Source organism: Artemia franciscana, chromosome 10, assembly GCF_032884065.1.
Source record: "Artemia franciscana chromosome 10, ASM3288406v1, whole genome shotgun sequence".
NCBI classification, from domain to species: domain Eukaryota; kingdom Metazoa; phylum Arthropoda; class Branchiopoda; order Anostraca; family Artemiidae; genus Artemia; species Artemia franciscana.
The window spans coordinates 28,482,895-28,500,390 of NC_088872.1; the positions used below are offsets into that span (position 1 = coordinate 28,482,895).

A 17,496-nucleotide genomic window follows, 5' to 3' on the forward strand; every position below is an offset into this window, starting at 1 on the left:
CACTTGTACTGCTACTCTCACTGGCACTGTTGTCACACTCGCTCTCACTGCTGAAACTCCTGAATCTGCATTGTTTCAAATGTACAACATGCCAAACTCTTTGAATATTCCTCCATCCCAGGCTCTATGGTTTTTACAATGATTAATTAAAAAAATTTCCAAAAAAGAAGATTTTCGAAGAATAGTAATGAGCCATATCAAACTTAAGACAAGCAGAAATAAAGTCCTATAATAATTCAAATTTAAAATGACCTGAAATTTATATCAAAGAATAAATGAAGCCCGGAACAGACAAATATTAAATAAACAATCATAGCATACAAACATAAGCAGGTTCTAATATAAATAAAAAAAAAACAAGTTTTCTCAACTGAAAGTAAGGAACAACATTAAAACTCAAAATGGGAACAGAAATTATTCCACACATTAAAGGCTTACCCCCCCTCCTCAATGCCTTGCTGTTTATACTAAAGTTTCTAGCGCTTTCTATGAAGCTTTATATTCTTATTAAACGGCCCTTGTGTTTCAGGAGTTGTTCTTAAAAAAATTGGGAAAAAAACAGTAAAACTTTAGTGCAAAGAGGAAGGTATTGAGGAGGGGCATCCCCTTCATGTAATGTAATAATTTTTGTTCCTTTTTATTTTTAATGTTGCTCCTACTTTCAGTTGAACAAACTGTTTTTTCTTAATTCAATTTCTGATTGTTTTTCAAATATGCTGGTAACTCTGGCTCCCCCTCACTGATAATTTCCTACCCCCTACAACAAAATCTTCCATAGAGTTTTCCCCACTTAAGTTGCACAAGATTCAGCCTGGAAAATTCTCCATATCATACTTTCATTTGAAAAAACCTTTAAGTTCTAATACTTCTCCTATAGCAAGATCTATATCAAGGTCTGTATCAAGATCAAAGCACACAGCTTTCAGTTCATTAAGTTTTGGAGCAAGAGTATTGGAATTTATGTAAAAAAACATGGATTCCACCATAGCCGGTCCCAAGTCCGGTTACAAAAGGAAGAGGATTGGGCGATAGGCTTGCTACCTGTCCCTGCAAAAAGAAATCAGCAACTGAATTGTCGACTTTAGCCTCGGATATGACTACTACTTCCCTAACAACCTCAGCATGCCCCCGGACCCGATTTTTGACTACAAAGCAACAACTGAAGCTCGGATTTTGGAATGCGAGAACGATGAGCCAGATCTCAAAAACTGAACAGATACTGAAAGAAGTGATACAGTACAATATAGACATAACAGCCATTAGTGAAACTAGATGGCTTGGTAGCGGGATGGAACCCCTACAAGATGGCTACGTCCTCACATACAGCGGACATGAAAACAGACGCCAAGCAGGTGTGTACTGATGTCACCCGCAGCTAGGCGAGCGATGCTAAAATGGACACATGTAAACGAAAGAATTATTTACACACGATTTTGGTCAGCTCATGGAAAACTCTCAATCGTTGCCTGCTATGCACCAACTAACAAAGCGGATGAAATAGAGAAAGACAACTTTTATGAAACACTACAAAGTGTTGTTGCAGAAATTCCTAGACACGATATCATATGTGTCGTAGGTGATCTCAATGCGAAAGTAGGATCTTGTCACAATTACTGTCCTGAAGTCATGGGACAACATGGAATAGGTGATATGAACGAAAACGGAGCGCTACTTGTCGACTTCGCCCTGAACAACAACCTTGTCATAGGAGGTACATTGTTTCAACACAAGACCATTCACAAATATACATGGACTTCACCAGATGGGCCGCACGTGCAATCAAATTGATCACCTCCTCTTTTCACGCAAATGGCGGAAGAGTCTACTCGACGTGAGAGGCTACAGAGGCGCTGATATACAATCAGACCATAACCTCATGGTTGCTAAGATCCATCTAAAGTTAAAAGCGACACAGAAAAAACAATAAACCGACAACACAAAAACCCTTCAACGTTGAGAAACTGAACGACAAGGAAACAGCACGAATGTTCCAATTAGAACTTTCAAATAGATTTGAAGCCCTGCAATCAGAATTAGAACCAAGGACTGATGTCGAACGCATGTGGGAGAAACTTAAAACCACGTACAGAGAAGTTGCAGAGCAGAAATTAGGCTATAAGAAGAAAAAGAAAGAAAGATGGATTTCCGAACGAACCTGGAAACTAATTGATGCAAGAAAATCAGCCAAACTTTCCATTCTGGCGGCCTCAGACGCATCTGAATTAATTGTTCTGCAAGTCTCATATAGAGAAATAGACAAACAAGTAAAGAAGAGTGCCTGGACCGACAAGAGGTAATTTATTGAACAGAAAGGATTACACAGGACTGAATGAAACAGGACTAATCTAGTAAAGGACGAGAATGGAGCCCTTTTGACAGACCCTTTGATGATTGACGAGAGGTGGGCAACCCACTTCGAGAACCTACTAAATAGACTGAGAATAAATGACCAAGATCTAATTCCTGACACTCCATTTATGATTCTTAATGTAAATGAAGAACCACCGTCTCCAGAAGAAATCATAGCCGCTGTCAGAAAGCTAAGGAACGGAAGAATGCCAGGAGTAGATGGCATTACATCTGAGATGCTGAAAACTTTAGTCTGCGACTGCGTGACAGTTTGGGTTGAGCTACTAACTCAGATATGGAGTGAACAGAAAGTGCCCAGTGACTGGACAAAAGGAACCATTATTAGGCTCTTCAAAAAAGGCGATGCGCTTGTTTGTGGCAACTGGAGAGGTATTAACATAATGTCGATACCTAGTAAACTTTTGTCAATTATTATATTACAACGCCTACAGCAGAAACTGGACCAATATCTTCGTGATGAACAACACGGCTTCCGACCTGGAAGATCATGTGAAGACCTAATTTTCACACTGAGAATGCTGGTTGACGACTCAAAGGAATGGAATAAAAAGCTATATCTTCTTTTCATTGACCTAGAAAAGGCCTTTGACTCGGTTGACCGAGAAATCTTATGGAAAATCCTCAAATACTATGGAATACCCCCCAAGATAGTAGAACTGATTATCGCCCTGTACAAAGAAACAGAATGCTGTGTTCGAACAGAAAACGGAGTTACAAGATACTTGAAAATCATGACTGGTGTCAAGCAAGGATGTGTATTATCACCACTTTGATTTATAATAGTTATGGACTATGTACTCAGACAGTCTACGGGCTATGGAGTAAACGTCAACAACAAACAACTCGCAGATCTTGACTTTGCAGATGATATAGTACTACTAGAAGACGCCAAAGATCGATTACAGCTGATATTTGATGAAATCTCAGAAAAAGCCCTAGAGATCGGATTGTCGATCAACGTTGATAAATCAAAAAGTATGTCCACATCTGGCTCCCCCCTAACTCTTCAATGCTCCGATAAATCGGTTGAACAGGTCCAAGAATTTAAATACTTAGGAAGCTGGATAGAAAATACTGGCGATGTAACATTTGAAATCAAGAGAAGGATTGGACAAGCATCAGGCGCCTTCAACAGACTAACACCAATTTGGAGAAGCAACAAATACTCACTTCGTTTAAAATTGCGTCTGTTCAACAGCAATGTGTTGTCTATATTGTTGTACGCCAGTGAATGTTGGAAACTCAACCAACAACTTGAGAAACGTATCCTTGGATTCGAAAACATTTGCCTTCGAAGGATCCTCAAAATCAGCTGGCATCAGAAAATTACCAATAGGGAAATCTGGCTGAAAACAAACCAGCCCATAGTGACCGAAGTTTTGAAGAAACGAAGATGGGCATATTTGGGTCATGTTTTACGCATGCCCGAAGACAGACTTCCCTCGAGAGTGTATCAATGGCAGCCTGAAGGAAGACGAAGACGTGGCCGACCAAAACACACACTGCAGAGGCAGTATGATCGGGACCTAAAAAAGGCAAAAATTTCCCTCATTCCGCAATGGGAAGATATCACTGCAGCCGCACAGCTTCATGATGAATGGAGAGACTTTTTGACGCCCTATGCGCCACCGATGGCTCAGGAGGATCTAAGGTCTAAGGTAATTGCTATTAGTACAGGAGCAACTGATTTCAATTCCACTTTTGCTGCCACTGTTGTCACACTTGCTCTCACTGTCCAAACAGGCAGTTTTGAAAACATTGTCCATTGAGACCAGTGACTCAGGGGGTAAGGACTAAACACTATGTTTCACAAATAATAATATAAGTATAATTAATGATACAGGGTGATTACCACAACTTAAAGAGTTTGACCTTTATATATTCATTTGTTTTCTAACCCATTACTCCTTAAAAGCAAGAAGATAGAGTACAACATAATATTAACTAAAAAAACAAAAATACAGGACAAATACTGAAAGAAGCTACATCAATGTTTCTGCTGCAGGAGGGATGACCGTTCATGCAACAACCTTGTGTTAAAACTGTTGATCTGTTTTTGAATGGCATAACATGGTTTTGTAACTTTGTAACAAAAGCTAATGCATCCAGAAAGGTAACAGGACCAAATTTCCATAGTATCAAATTTCTGAAGCATTCCCCAGAAAAGTACAACATATCAATATATCAATACAAGATAATCAAGTTGGTACTAAACATATATCTGATGCAACGAACTGTTGATTATTTATTGTTTCTGAATTTTAGGCTAAAAAAGAAACATACTTGGAAGTCAATTGCATGTTAGGAAATTAATGGTTTGTTTTCTCTATTATATAACTAGGAAGACCACAAACAAAGGGCAGTGTTTTGTTTTTGCAGAAAATTTACTTGCCTTTTGCTTTAAAGATATACTTTTTTGTATTCAAAAGCTGGAGCTCATAACAATTATATTATTTGGTCTTAGACCTAGAGGCTCAGAAATATTTTTTGAGCCAGTCATGGTAGTTCATCAGGTACCTCCCATTAGGTAGATAGGACGTCACTCTGTAGATGTGATTGGATTGCAGTTTTTATTCCTAGGTTTACTCTGACTCCCATGATGTCATACCAACGTGGCTTGGATAGATTTCCCTGCACCTGTGAGACATCTGCAACTATTGCACTAGTGTTGAAGATTCAGGAAGGCTGGTCCCAGAGCCCTTCTCGTCTATCCATGACCAGATCTAGTAGGAACCATTCGGGGGAGGTGACTGGACAGGTTGCACCAAAAAAGAACTATATAGGATTTTAACTCAAAGTCAATAGTTTTTAATTTACCAAATTTAACTGCTGCAGACCACACTACAACACCAAGTTTGAATGCCTAGCTTTTTTGAAAGCAAATGAACCATTTAGTTGGTCGTTCTTTGGAAGATTGTCTCTGTATGTTTGCATGGGTACTAGCATCTCTTCCCATTACACAGTCATTGTGCCTCATGTTGATGAGCAAGTCTTCAAGCTGATGAGTTATATTGTCTTAGACCTAGAGATTCAGAATTAAATTTTTTTTGAACCATTCATAGTTCAACTACCTCCTATTAGGTAGATAGGACATCACTCTGTAGATGTGATTGGGTTGCAGCTTTTATTCTTGGATTTGCTTAAACTTCCAGGAAGTCTTACCTACATGGCTTGGATAGATTTCCTTTCACCTGTGAGACATCTGCAACTTTTGCATAAATCTTGAAAATTCAAGAAGGCTGGTCTAAAACCCCTCAAGGGACCAGACCTGAAAGAAATCCTTTGAGGAGGGCAACTGGACAGAAGATACCAAAGAAGATCACACTACAGCACCAAGTTTGACTAGCCTAGTCAAGTTTTTTGAAAGTAAATGAATCAGTTATTTGGTTTGTCTTTGTAAGGTTGTCTCTGTATGTTTGCATGGGTACTAGCATCTCTTATCCTTACTCAGTCATTGTGCCTCACATTGATGAGCAAGTTGTATCAACTTCAGAAAACATATGGCCTGCTTCACAGGTTGATATTGGAAGTGTTGTAAGAAATGTCAGTTGAACAAAGATTTCTTTTTGTGACAAAGATGTCATGAAAACATGTTCCTGTCAGCTGCTAAGCACTGAAATAGTTTCCTTTGGATTCTGTACTGCATTATTTCACTAATACTTATTCCAAATTTCGACGTCCATTATAAATATTTCTTTGCATCTGAAAAGGGTACCTTGTACTTTTTATACCGTGGCTGAAAATCATTATAGTATCGCTATTAGTTGAAATTGGGATAAGAAAAGACAGCTTTGCTATATAAATTAAACGGGAGCTGAACTGTTTGTTGAAATCTAACAGTGTGGCATTTAGGGCTGGAGTGAAGCAACTCTACAATGAATATCCAAGTCCATATTTGCTACCCCTTCCTAGTGTATAGAATGGGGAGCTTTGAATGGCAGAATAGGCTTGATGGCAGTATCAGGTCTCAAGTCATATTCATAACTTCTTGGAAAAGGATTTCAGATTCTGTTTCTTCTTGAGGATGCATATCTTAAAGTATTGGAATAAATGCAGCTTTTCAGCTTTAATGCTCTTACAAGGTCATCACCTGCTACTGTGACTCGATCTTTTGGAGGACAGATGCTATGGAAGGGAGTGTGAAAGTCTAATGATCACCTCAATCTTCTCTACAAAGGCGTGAAGCAACATTTTAACATTTTTTATTTGCCAACAAAGATGTTTGAGGTGCAGACACATAGAAAATACATGTCTTGGAAGTGATTCTTGCCAGCTTCATGCCAGAAAATTCTGTTTTAGATCATTATGTTTTAGACACTCATTTATAAGAAAGTAAAACGAATTGATAATTCTTTATGGTAGGTCTTTTAAATTAAAATATATGGCATCGCAATGTTTGTTTTTAATGTTTAATTCTTTAAATAGGTCCCTAAGAGACAATTACAACGAATATTACACTTTTAAGTGACACATTTCTAAAATCCCTGTTGCTTTGTAGTACTAATGCTGTATAATATTCAATCTTTTCACTCATTCTAAACTAGAAATTTCCACTGCTTTTAGCTTTTTTGTATTTTAAAACTGATAACTATTATTATTATTTTCACTTATGCCAGCATATGTTTGTATTTCCTGTCCAAAATGAAAGGGGGTAGTGGCACCATGGCCACAATCAAAGGAACTTAGTATATTTGGCCTATTTCAATTTCTTGTAACAATGTTCCTCCTCCCAAAATATTTGATTTGCTACTGTTTCTATGCTTCTAAATATAATTGAATTACACTTTTAGTAAAAAACTTGTCAAATTCCCCCACAAGGAGTGAGTAGATCTCAGTATGCCATCTATATATTTGATGACGATTTCACAAAAACAAACTTCTGTGGTAGGACCTATCAATGGCGTAGAGTTTCACTTAATTGTTATAAAATATATCCTGGCAATGATGCTTGTGCTAACGTTATAAGAACTTTGTTATTTTCCTAGCAATTAGAGTTCCTTGAAGCCAAACCAAAGCCCAAAATTGCTCTGTAAATTAATAAAATAACATAAGAATTGTTTGAATTTTGCACAAGATTTCGATCTTATCCCTATCCTCTCTCCAGTATCTAGGAAGGTTGTCTGGGATAGATTTGGTAAGCTAAAATTTGCAAAATTTTCCATATCTGTACACCAGAAAATGCTCTTTCTTGTATTGTGTCACATCATTTGTATTTCTCTTTATTTGAGTTTACAAAAAGTAAACTGGAATGAATTTTCCATTGTAGAATATCAGATGAAATGATATTATTCAAAGTTTACATCTTGCTTGAAGTTTCTATGCAGAATAGCCTAGTTATAAATATCTTTTGATTCAAAAGTAATATTTTCTAGGATCTAGTTATGGTGAAAGAAATTACAGAACCATCTCAGCTCCAAGCAGAATTGAATGTTGCTGGGCCAAAGCTTGTTGTCGTAGACTTCACGGCTAGTTGGTAAGTTATAAGTGTTCAAGTGAAACTCGAATGGTTTCTGTCATTAGCCTTTTGGCTTTTGAAACTACTCTGTAATATTTTCAGATTGTTTTGCACTGAAGGATTCCCATGGTGTCAATAAAGTTTTTCATGAAATTGTGAACCATAAAGTTTGTCCCACTCGCACAAGGGTTTCTCCTTTTTGTTTTTACAGCAATTTTTCATAGATATTAACTGAAATAATAAACATGGGGTTGTGAAAACCATCTTTTAAAGCATTTTTCCCTTTTATAATAGATGAAACTATTTTTGTGTGTAACTTATTCTTTTATCAAGCAAAATATTTAAACAAGTATACACCATTATATTTGTAGACACTGATTTGTGTGTTGTTCATTTGAAATTTACCACACGTCCTCTGCTATTGGTTGAACTTTTTGGACTTTCTTGAAAAGTTAAATAAAGTTCAACTGGTTTCTGACAGCAATAAAGTCAACAAGGTTAGGCGAGGAAAAGGGTTTATTAACTTTGTGGTCAGCTTTATTAACTTTACTGAAGCCGCGGTAGCCCTGCATACCACTATACAATTTCACAGTTCAGTATTCAAAGGAAAAAGATTCTACTTGGAAAAAGTATAAAGATAATAAAGTTGATTGATTCCAGACTGCAATTTTTTTAAATCACTTTTTGCTGTTAATTTGGAGCCCTTTTAGTTTCTTAAATATTTGAGTATGAGAGGCATTGTGGGACAATTTGCCTTTTTTTTCTGGTTGCATTTTTTTTACTTGTAATTGGTTAAAAGTTTGCTGCTGGGAGGAGGGAATGTAGGTAGCAGAGGTTTCTGCCATTCCTTCTATTCTAGCTCTTCTCTTCCTCATTCATGACAAAACTTTTTGACAACCATTGCTGTTAAGCAAAGGTCTCCCCAGCCAAAGGGTAGTTATTATGTGGCGGGGTTTTAGTTTCGGGAATGCAACTCAGTTCCCAAGAATATGTTTAAGAGCGTCACCCCTCCTCAAATGGAAATAGTTTCGAGAAGTCCTCCTTACCGGGTTGGATTGTATATAACATGTGTGGTTCAGACTTTGTGATGTTGGTAAGTTGTAAGTGTACAAGTGAAACTTGTGACCCATGTCATTAACTTTTTGGATTTGAATGCACCTTGTAATGTTTTTAAATTATGCTGTAGTGCTGTGCAATTTCACAGCTTAGTATTTAAAAAAAAAAAAAAATCAACTTGGAAAAATTATAAAGATATTAAAGTTGACTGACTCCAGACTGCAAATATTTCTGATCACTTTTTGCTGTTAATTTGGAGCCCTTTAGTTTCTCGAATATTTGAAAATCTGAAGCATTATGAAACTATTTGCCTTTTTTTCTGGTTACATTTTTTATTTTTGTTTTCAAACTTGTAATTGGTTAAAGGTTTGCTGCTGGGAGGAGGGAATATAGGTTACAAAGATTCCTGTCATTCCTTCTACTTCAGCTGTTCTCTTCCTCACTCACGCCAAAACTTTGTGTCGACCATTTTTGTTGGGCAAAGGTCTCTCCAGCCAAAGGATAGTTACAATGGGGAGTGGTCCTAGACTTAGGAATGTAACGCGCTTCCCATGGATGGGTCCTGGGATGTCACCCCTCCTCAAGTGGAAATAGTTTCGAGAAGCCTCCTAAATCTCACAGTTCACAAACAGATTTTGCTGTGAAAACCCGAAAAGAAGAAACTGAACTTAGTGGGACAGGATGTCACCTGTGTGGTTCAGACTGTGTGATGCTTGGTACTATTGGGGTTTCTTAGAGTAAAGGAGGATGGAAGCCTGAGGAATGTGGATAACTGGCACTGTGGTAGAATTCAGAGGATAGAAGAAGGTAAATTGAAACTGCTGACATCCTTTGATGGGGATAAGGCATAAAGGGATGGGAGAAAAGGGGTAGAGAATAGGGACCTTTATAGACAAGAACGACATAAATTTCATGCCCTTTATGTGAGACACGGGATTAAGGGGGTCCGTAAATGGTTTCCAGCGTGTAAGATGTTCCATGCGTTGTGATGGTTTGGCTATAATACCCTCATATCTTCCATCAATGAAGACGGCTTTAAACCTAAAATCAGTAGTAGTACTAGTAACAGCAATTTATTATGAAAAAAAAAAACAGAGACAAGATCAATCTTTAGCACTTCCAAAAGGTTGCTTGCGAGGGTGCGCTACTAACAAAAAAGAAAAAAAAAGGAATAAAAAAACAGAAGACAACAAGTATATTCTATAATAAGCAGAGGAGTGAAACCATGTACCGAAAAAAAAAACTACATAAAAAATTCATACACAATAAAACAACATATTACCATGATCCAGAAGGGAAAAAAACAATAAACGATTATTGTCAATCTTATTTCCATCAATCTCAATCTGATTTGAAGGTATACTTACCAAGCAACCCCACACGTAGGTCAGATTCATATTGACTAATGGGTAATTCCTTGGTACTTGGAATAAACTTATTCCATAGCTTAGCCCCTGTATAAATAACCGAAAAAGTATTCTTACTTGAAACTATATCTTCACTTGTCCGAGTTCCGTGACAATGAACGTTGGACCTTTCCCGAAATTAACTCAAAAAACTTTTTCTATGAGACAAGTTTTTCAAAGAAAAGTAAAGAGCTCCATTAAGGCAAGAATGAGCAAAAATAAAGCAAAATAATCTTCCAAGCGTAGAACTACCACAAATCACTGTCAATAAATAAATGAAACTCCAGACGAACAGATATTACAATAAATAGCCGGATCAAACTCAAAACGAGCAAAAATTAATATGAGTAGGGCTGATAGCCCCTATGCCTTCTCAAGACCAGAACACAATTTGTGCTAAAAATGTTTTAACTTTTTTAACTTAATAAACTAAAAATTATTAAAACTCTAAGGAATATGTATCATTATATGCATACTAAACTGACAATCCACAACCATTTTTTCAGTAAGTTGCAAATTATGTTCTGGTCTTGAGAAGGTCTGTGGGTTGTCAAAGACATAATTTCCAGACGTTTTAACTACACTGAACAAAATGGCTATCCAAAAATTTTGATTAGATGTATTTTGGGAATTGATGAGCGTGCGGGGGGGGGGGGGGTTGCCATCCAATCACTTTTGAATAATATAAAGGGCACTGGCCCTTTCAAATTTCAATCTAAGAAGCCTTTTTCGAAGTCTCTACGACAACAAATGACCATCTCAAAATTTCTATCAGATGTATTACGGAAAATTCGAGAGTTGAAGAGGTGGGTTATCTATTCTCCGATCATTCTAAATCTTAAAAAGGGCACTAGGGCTTCTGATTTCCAATCCAGCGAGCTCCCTTCGAAGTCTATACAATCACCCTTTCTATATATACCCTATATGTCCCCAGGGCAGAACAGATCTTGCCTTGAGGGCTGAGGGTGGGTTGTCATCCTCAAAGACATAATCTCCGGTCCTCTCAATTACATTGAACAAATAGGCTATCTCACGATTTTGATTGGATGTGTTTGAGGAAATGGTGGGCGTGGGAGAGGGGTTAGTTGCCCTCCAATCACTTTTGACTATTAAATATAGCACTAGCCCTTTCATTTTCCAATCGAATGAGCTCTTTTCGAAGTTTCTACGCCAACAAATGGCCATCTCAAAATCCCTATCAAATGCATTTTGGGAAAATACGAGATGAGGGGGGGGGGTTATTCGCCCTCTGATCACTTTGAATCTTAAAAAGGACACTAAAACATTTGATTTCCAACCAAATGAATCCATTCCGTAGTTTTTGTGATCACCCTTTCTATATATACTTTATATGCCCCCAGGACATAACTTATAACGCTTGCCCTGAGGGCTGTGGGGGTCGGGGGGTTACCATCTTCAGAGACATAATTTTCGGACATTTCAATTACGTTGAACAAAATGGCTATCTCAAAACTTTGATCGAATGTGTTTGGGAAATGGGAAGTTTCTACGACAATTCATTTGATACTCAAGTGCCCTGGTCTAAAAAAAATGATACATTGTGCCACATCGCTCTTTACTTAGGCAGCGCTATTGCGCTGCCTATGATATTCCTGTTAGACAGTCTGGAAGGCACCCATTACAATACTTGTACATAAAAACCAGTGTATAAAAATCACGCAATCCAGCTGCAGGCATTATATTAATTATACTATACATTGACCTGACCAAATCCCAGTTCCCTATTCCACAAAATGATCTAATGGCATTATTCTGCAGTACGTGTATTGGGCGAAGTATTGAAGGGAAAGTACCAAACCATGCAGACGAACAGTACAAAATATACATATGTATCAGAGAAAAATACAATAACCGTAAAACATATGAAGGGAAAAAAACGTTTTAATTTACGGATAATCCCTAAATTTCGCGATAATATTTCACTTGTAGGTTTTACATGGTACTTAAATGATACATTTTCGTCTGTAATAATCCCAAGGTACTTAACAGAACTTGACCGCTTAACAATTCCTTTCGGTGAAGCTATTTCAGTAATCCAAGAATAATAATTTGGAGACCGTGAAAAAGATAACAGAATTTGACTTACTAATATTTAGGTCAAGCCGGTTTACCTTCAACCATAGACATATCTTGGTCATTGCTGCATGAACTGTAGAGGCAAGTAGTTGTTCAGTTGAAGCAACACACATCAATGTCGTATCATCAGCAAATAAGGGTGTAGTGATCCTGGACCCAGAAGGTTCAGGATCGACTAAATCCCCAATTTTAGAAGTAATTCCAGCAGCACTTGGCAGATCATTGATAAAAATAAAAAAAGTGGGACCTAATACCGAGCCCTGGGGGACACCTCAATCAACAAGACATTTATTTGAAGAAAATTCAAATTAAGGTGAACCTACTGCTCTCTATTTTGGAGGTAATCACGAAGCAAACCCAAAGTAGCCCCTCTTGGTCCATAGGACTCTCATTTTTGCAATAGTATTTTGTGGTCAACAATGTCAAATGCCCAAATCAAATCCAGAAACAATCGGCTACTCTAAGCTTATTATCAAGAGCTCCATTAATTACCGAAGTTATATATGATAATGCCATCTCTGTAGTTTTACCCTTCCTGAAAACAAATTGAGTTGGATTTAACAGTTTATTCAGTTCCAGATGATCATATATCCTTGTGTTAATACACTATTCTAGAACCCGAGAAATACAAGGTAAGACCAAAATAGGCCGATAATTTCAAGTATCATTCTTATTACCGTCTTAAAAGTAGGAGTTATCCTAGCAACTTTTAAGCAATCAGGAAACCTTCCCTGTTCCAAACATTTTAATAAGGGAAGTGAAAACTTTCTTATGATTCTTTTTCCTTCATCACGAACGAGCCTTCAGACATGTCTTTGTCAGTATCAAAATCAGCATATCATAAAATCTTTAAACTCATATTTATATCATCTGTAAAATCGACCAAATTACTCCAATCGACTTCTGCAATTTCCTGCTTAAACCTTTGAAGGTTAGCCTGGCTAAACACGACTATTGCACTTTTTAGAATTATTGGTGTTGCTTTGGGGGAATACAAACCTCAAGTCTTGTTAAAATCCCGGAATGATCTGATACATCTATAATAATAACTCTTGGAGCTGAATATATCTTAATTTAAAAATGTTGTCAATAAGTATCGATGATGAGGTGGTGACGTGTGTGCATATGTTAATGGTAGGAAATAAACCATAGGACATACAAAGCTCCAAAAAATTCATGGAAACGATCGTATCAAGCTCCTGAAGGGCAAATTAAAATCTCGAGCATCATACATGGATGCGAACCAGTTGGTAATTTCTCAAGCTGCTTATCCAGAAGATCCATAAAGATTGGTAAGGAGCCAGATGGTGGCCTATATAATATAATAACAAATACGTCTTTACATTTCAGCCTAAGCTGAAGAATAAATAGTTCAAATAATATTTCCTGATATACTATTTGGTCATTTCTTGCCAAAACCTATATCGCTTCGAATATATGTTCCATGTTGTCTGAACTGTCGATTTCTATTGTAGACTTTGTATCCTGGAATTTGTAGGAGAGCTGAGCTGTTGTCATTCAGCCAGGTGTCAGTAAGACCGATAACCCGAAAAAAGAAAAAGTTCACCTATTTCATTTAAAAACTAAACAAAGGATTTAGCTCTTGTCAATTAAGGTGGAAGACTTTGAGACATCTGCATTTCCGGGAATCACGATCATAACTATCCATCGTCATTAAATTCCAAAAGACCCTCGGTGCATGGTTTCGATAATAAAAATAACAAACAGACACCAAAAAGAACAAGAGCTAAGAGCTCATATGGCACTTGTGACGAGGTCGGAAGAGCCAAGAGCTCATATGGTATGAGCTCTAGCAAAATTCTAAGAATCAGTAGATTGCTTTAAAAGGAAAATCAGAGGCTTAATGCCGGTCGGGATTAAAAATAAGAGCTCTGAGTCACTAGGTCCTTCTAAAGATTAAATAAAAAAAAAACTAATTTTTTTAGCTGAAAGTAAGGAGCGACATTAAAACTTAAAACGAACAGAAATTACTCCGTATATGAAATGGGTTGTCCCCTCCGCAATCCCTCGCTCTTTGCGCTAAAGTTTTTAATTGTTTTAAAAAGTAGAATTGTGACAAAGAGTCAAACTTTAGCCTAAAGAGCGAGGGATTGCGGAAGGGACAACCCATTTCATATACGGAGTAATTTCTGTTCGTTTTAAGTTTTAATGTCGCTCCTTACTTTCAGCTAAAAAAATTAGTTTTTTATGGCACTTGGTATTAACCAAGTGACATATAGCAATCGCCAATTCTGTCGGTCCCGGTTTTGCTACTTTAGGCACTTCCAGGCAAGCTAGGACGATGAAATTTGGCAGGCGTATCAGGGACGGGACCAGCTTAAATTAGAAATAGTCATTTTCCCAATTTGACCATCTGGGGGGGGGAGTGGGGGGCCGGTTAATTCGGAAAAAATAGAAAAAATGAAGTATTTTTAACTTATGAATGGGTGATGGGACCTTAATGAAATTTGATGTTTGGAATGATATTGTGTCTCAGAGCTCTTATTTTAAATCCCGACTGGATCTGATGACATTGGGGGGGAGTTGGAGGGGGGAAACCTAAAATCTTGGAAAACACTTAGAGTGGAGGGATCGGGATGAAACTTCATGGGAAAAATAAGCACAAGTCCCAGATAAATGATTGACATAATCGGAACGGATCCGCTCTCTTTGGGGTAGTGGGAGGGGGGTAATTCTGAAAAATTAGAAAAAACAAGGTATTTTTAACTTACGAACGGGTGATCGGATTTCAATGAAATTTGATGTTTAGAAGGATATCGTGTCTTAGAGCTCTTGTTTTAAATCCCGACTGGATCTGGTGACATTGGGGGGAGTTGGGAGGGGGAAACCTAAAACTTGGAAAACACTTAGAGTGGAGGGATCGGGATGAAACTTGGTGGGAAAAATAAACACAAGTGATAGATACATGATTGACATAAATGGAACGGATCCGCTCTCTTTGGGATAGTTGGGGGGGGGTTATTTCTGAAAAATTAGAAAAAATGAGGTATTTTTAACTTACGAACAGGTGATCGGATCTCAATGAAATTTGATATTTAGAAGGATATCGTGGCTCAGAGCTCTTATTTTAAACCCGACCAGATCTGGTGACATTGGGGGGGGGGGGGTTGGGAGGGGGAAACCTAAAACTTGAAAAACACTTAGAGTGGAGGGATCGGGATGAAACTTGGTGAAAAAAATAATCACGAGTCCTAGATACATGATTGACATAACCGGAACGGATCTGCTCTCTTTGGGGTAGTTGGGGGAAAGGTTAATTCTGAAAAATTAGAAAAAATGAGGTATTTTTAAATTACGAACGGGTTATCGGATGTTAATGAAATTTGATATTTAGAAGGATATCGTGTCTCAAAGCTCTTATTTTAAATTCTGACTGGATCTGGTGACGTTGGGGGAAGTTTGGGGTGGGGGAACCTAAAATCATGGAAAACGCTTAGATTGTAGGGACCGGGATGAAACTTGGTAGGAAAAATAAGCAGAAGTCTTACATACGTGATTTACATAATTGGAGCGGATCTGATCTATTGGGGGGAGGGGAGTTAATTCTGAAAAATAAGAAAAAATGACGTATTTTTAACTTACGAATGACTGATCGGATCCTCATGAAACTTCATATTTAGAAGGACCTCGTAATTCAGATCTCTTATTTTAAATAGCAACCGGATCAAGCGTAATTGGGGGGGGGGGGGGGGAAATCTTAGAAAATACCTAAGGCGGTGAGATCAGGATGAAACTGGATGGGAAGAATAAAAACCTGCCTAAGATACGTGACTGACATAACCGAACCGGATCTGCTCTCTTTGGTGGAATTGGAGGGGGGGTAATTTTTAAAATTGTGGTATTTGTCACTTACGAAAGGGGGACCAGATCTTAATGAAATTTGATATTTAGAAGGATCTTGTGCTTTGAAGTTCTTATTTTAAATTCCGACCAGATCCTGTGACGTTGGGGGGAGTTGGAGGGGGAAACCGGAATTCTTGGAAAACGTGAAAATTGGGGTATTTTTATCTTACGAATAGATGATCTGATCTTAATGAAATTTGATTTTTAGAAAGAATTCATGTCTCAGAGCTCTTATTTCAAATCCTGACCAGAAGGTTTGACATTGGGGGGAGTTGGAAGGGGAATCTTGGAAAAAACACTTGGAGTGTAGGAATCGGGATGAAGCTTGGTGGATAGAATAAACAAATGTCCTTGATACGTGATTGACAGAATCGTACTGGATTCACTCTCTTTGGGGGAGTTGGGGGAGGGGTTCAGTGATTTGGCGAGTTTGGTGCTTCTGGACGTGCTAGGACGATGAAAATTGATAGGCGTGTCAGGGAGATGCACAATTTGACTTGATAAAGTCGTTTTCCCAGATTCGACCATCTGGGGGGCTAAAGGGAGAGGAAAAATTAGAAAAAATTAGGTATTTATAACTTACGAGTGGGTGATCGGATCTTAATGAATTTTGATATTTAGAAGGACATCATGACTCAGAGCTCTTATTTTAAATCCTGACCGCCATTAAGCCTCTTATTTTCCTTTTTTAAATCAATCTATTGATTCATAAAATTTTGTTAGAGCTCATACCATATGATCTCTTGGCTCTTAGCTCTTCTCGCCTCGTCACAAGTGCCATATGAGCTCTTATCTCTTGTTTTTATTTAATTTCTGAACGTTTTTGAATTAATGCATGTTTGGTTTTGGCTCTCCGCACATAAATTATTAAAATGAAATTTGTATATTAATTCTTTTTTTGCCTAAATGGCTTTCTCTTAGTTTTGATCAAACGATTTTGAGAAATAAGGGGTGGAGAAGGAGGTCTAGTTGTCCTCCAATTTTTCGGTTACTTAAAAAGACAACTAGAACTTTTAATTTTTAACGAACGTTTTTATTAGTAAAAAATATACGTAACTTAAGAATTAACTTACGTAACAAACTTTAATAATCTTATATTTTTATTATGTATACGAGGGGGTTTTTACCCTCGTTAATACCTCGCTCTTTACACTAAATCGTAAGTTTTGTCCCAATTCTTTAAGAATGACCCCTGAATCAGAAAGGCCGTAGAATAAATAGTTGAAGTTACTAAAAATACTTTAGCAT

The 17,496-nt window shown here is 37.5% G+C and overlaps 2 protein-coding genes across 3 annotated transcripts in view; both read left to right on the top strand.

Moving 5' to 3' along the window:
• The window catches only part of LOC136032026 (thioredoxin-like protein 1), a 48,353-nt gene that overhangs the window by 9,478 nt on the left and 21,379 nt on the right, over nt 1–17,496 (top strand). For both annotated transcript variants that reach the window (XM_065712110.1, XM_065712111.1), the window contains exon 2: nt 7,743–7,843. In XM_065712110.1, coding sequence (XP_065568182.1) covers nt 7,752–7,843 — 92 coding nt within the window. In that variant the 5' untranslated portion in view covers nt 7,743–7,751. The remainder of the gene's footprint in view (nt 1–7,742; nt 7,844–17,496) is intronic.
• Nucleotides 1,363–1,788, top strand: LOC136032428 (craniofacial development protein 2-like). Its single transcript, XM_065712738.1, has one exon. It carries the CDS (start codon nt 1,363–1,365, stop codon nt 1,786–1,788), a length of 426 nt encoding a protein of 141 aa, XP_065568810.1.

Excerpts from the sequence above, each read along its gene's own strand:
- LOC136032428 (XM_065712738.1), top strand. The coding sequence starts at position 1,363 with ATGTCACCCGCAGCTAGGCGAGCGATGCTAAAATGGACACATGTAAAC.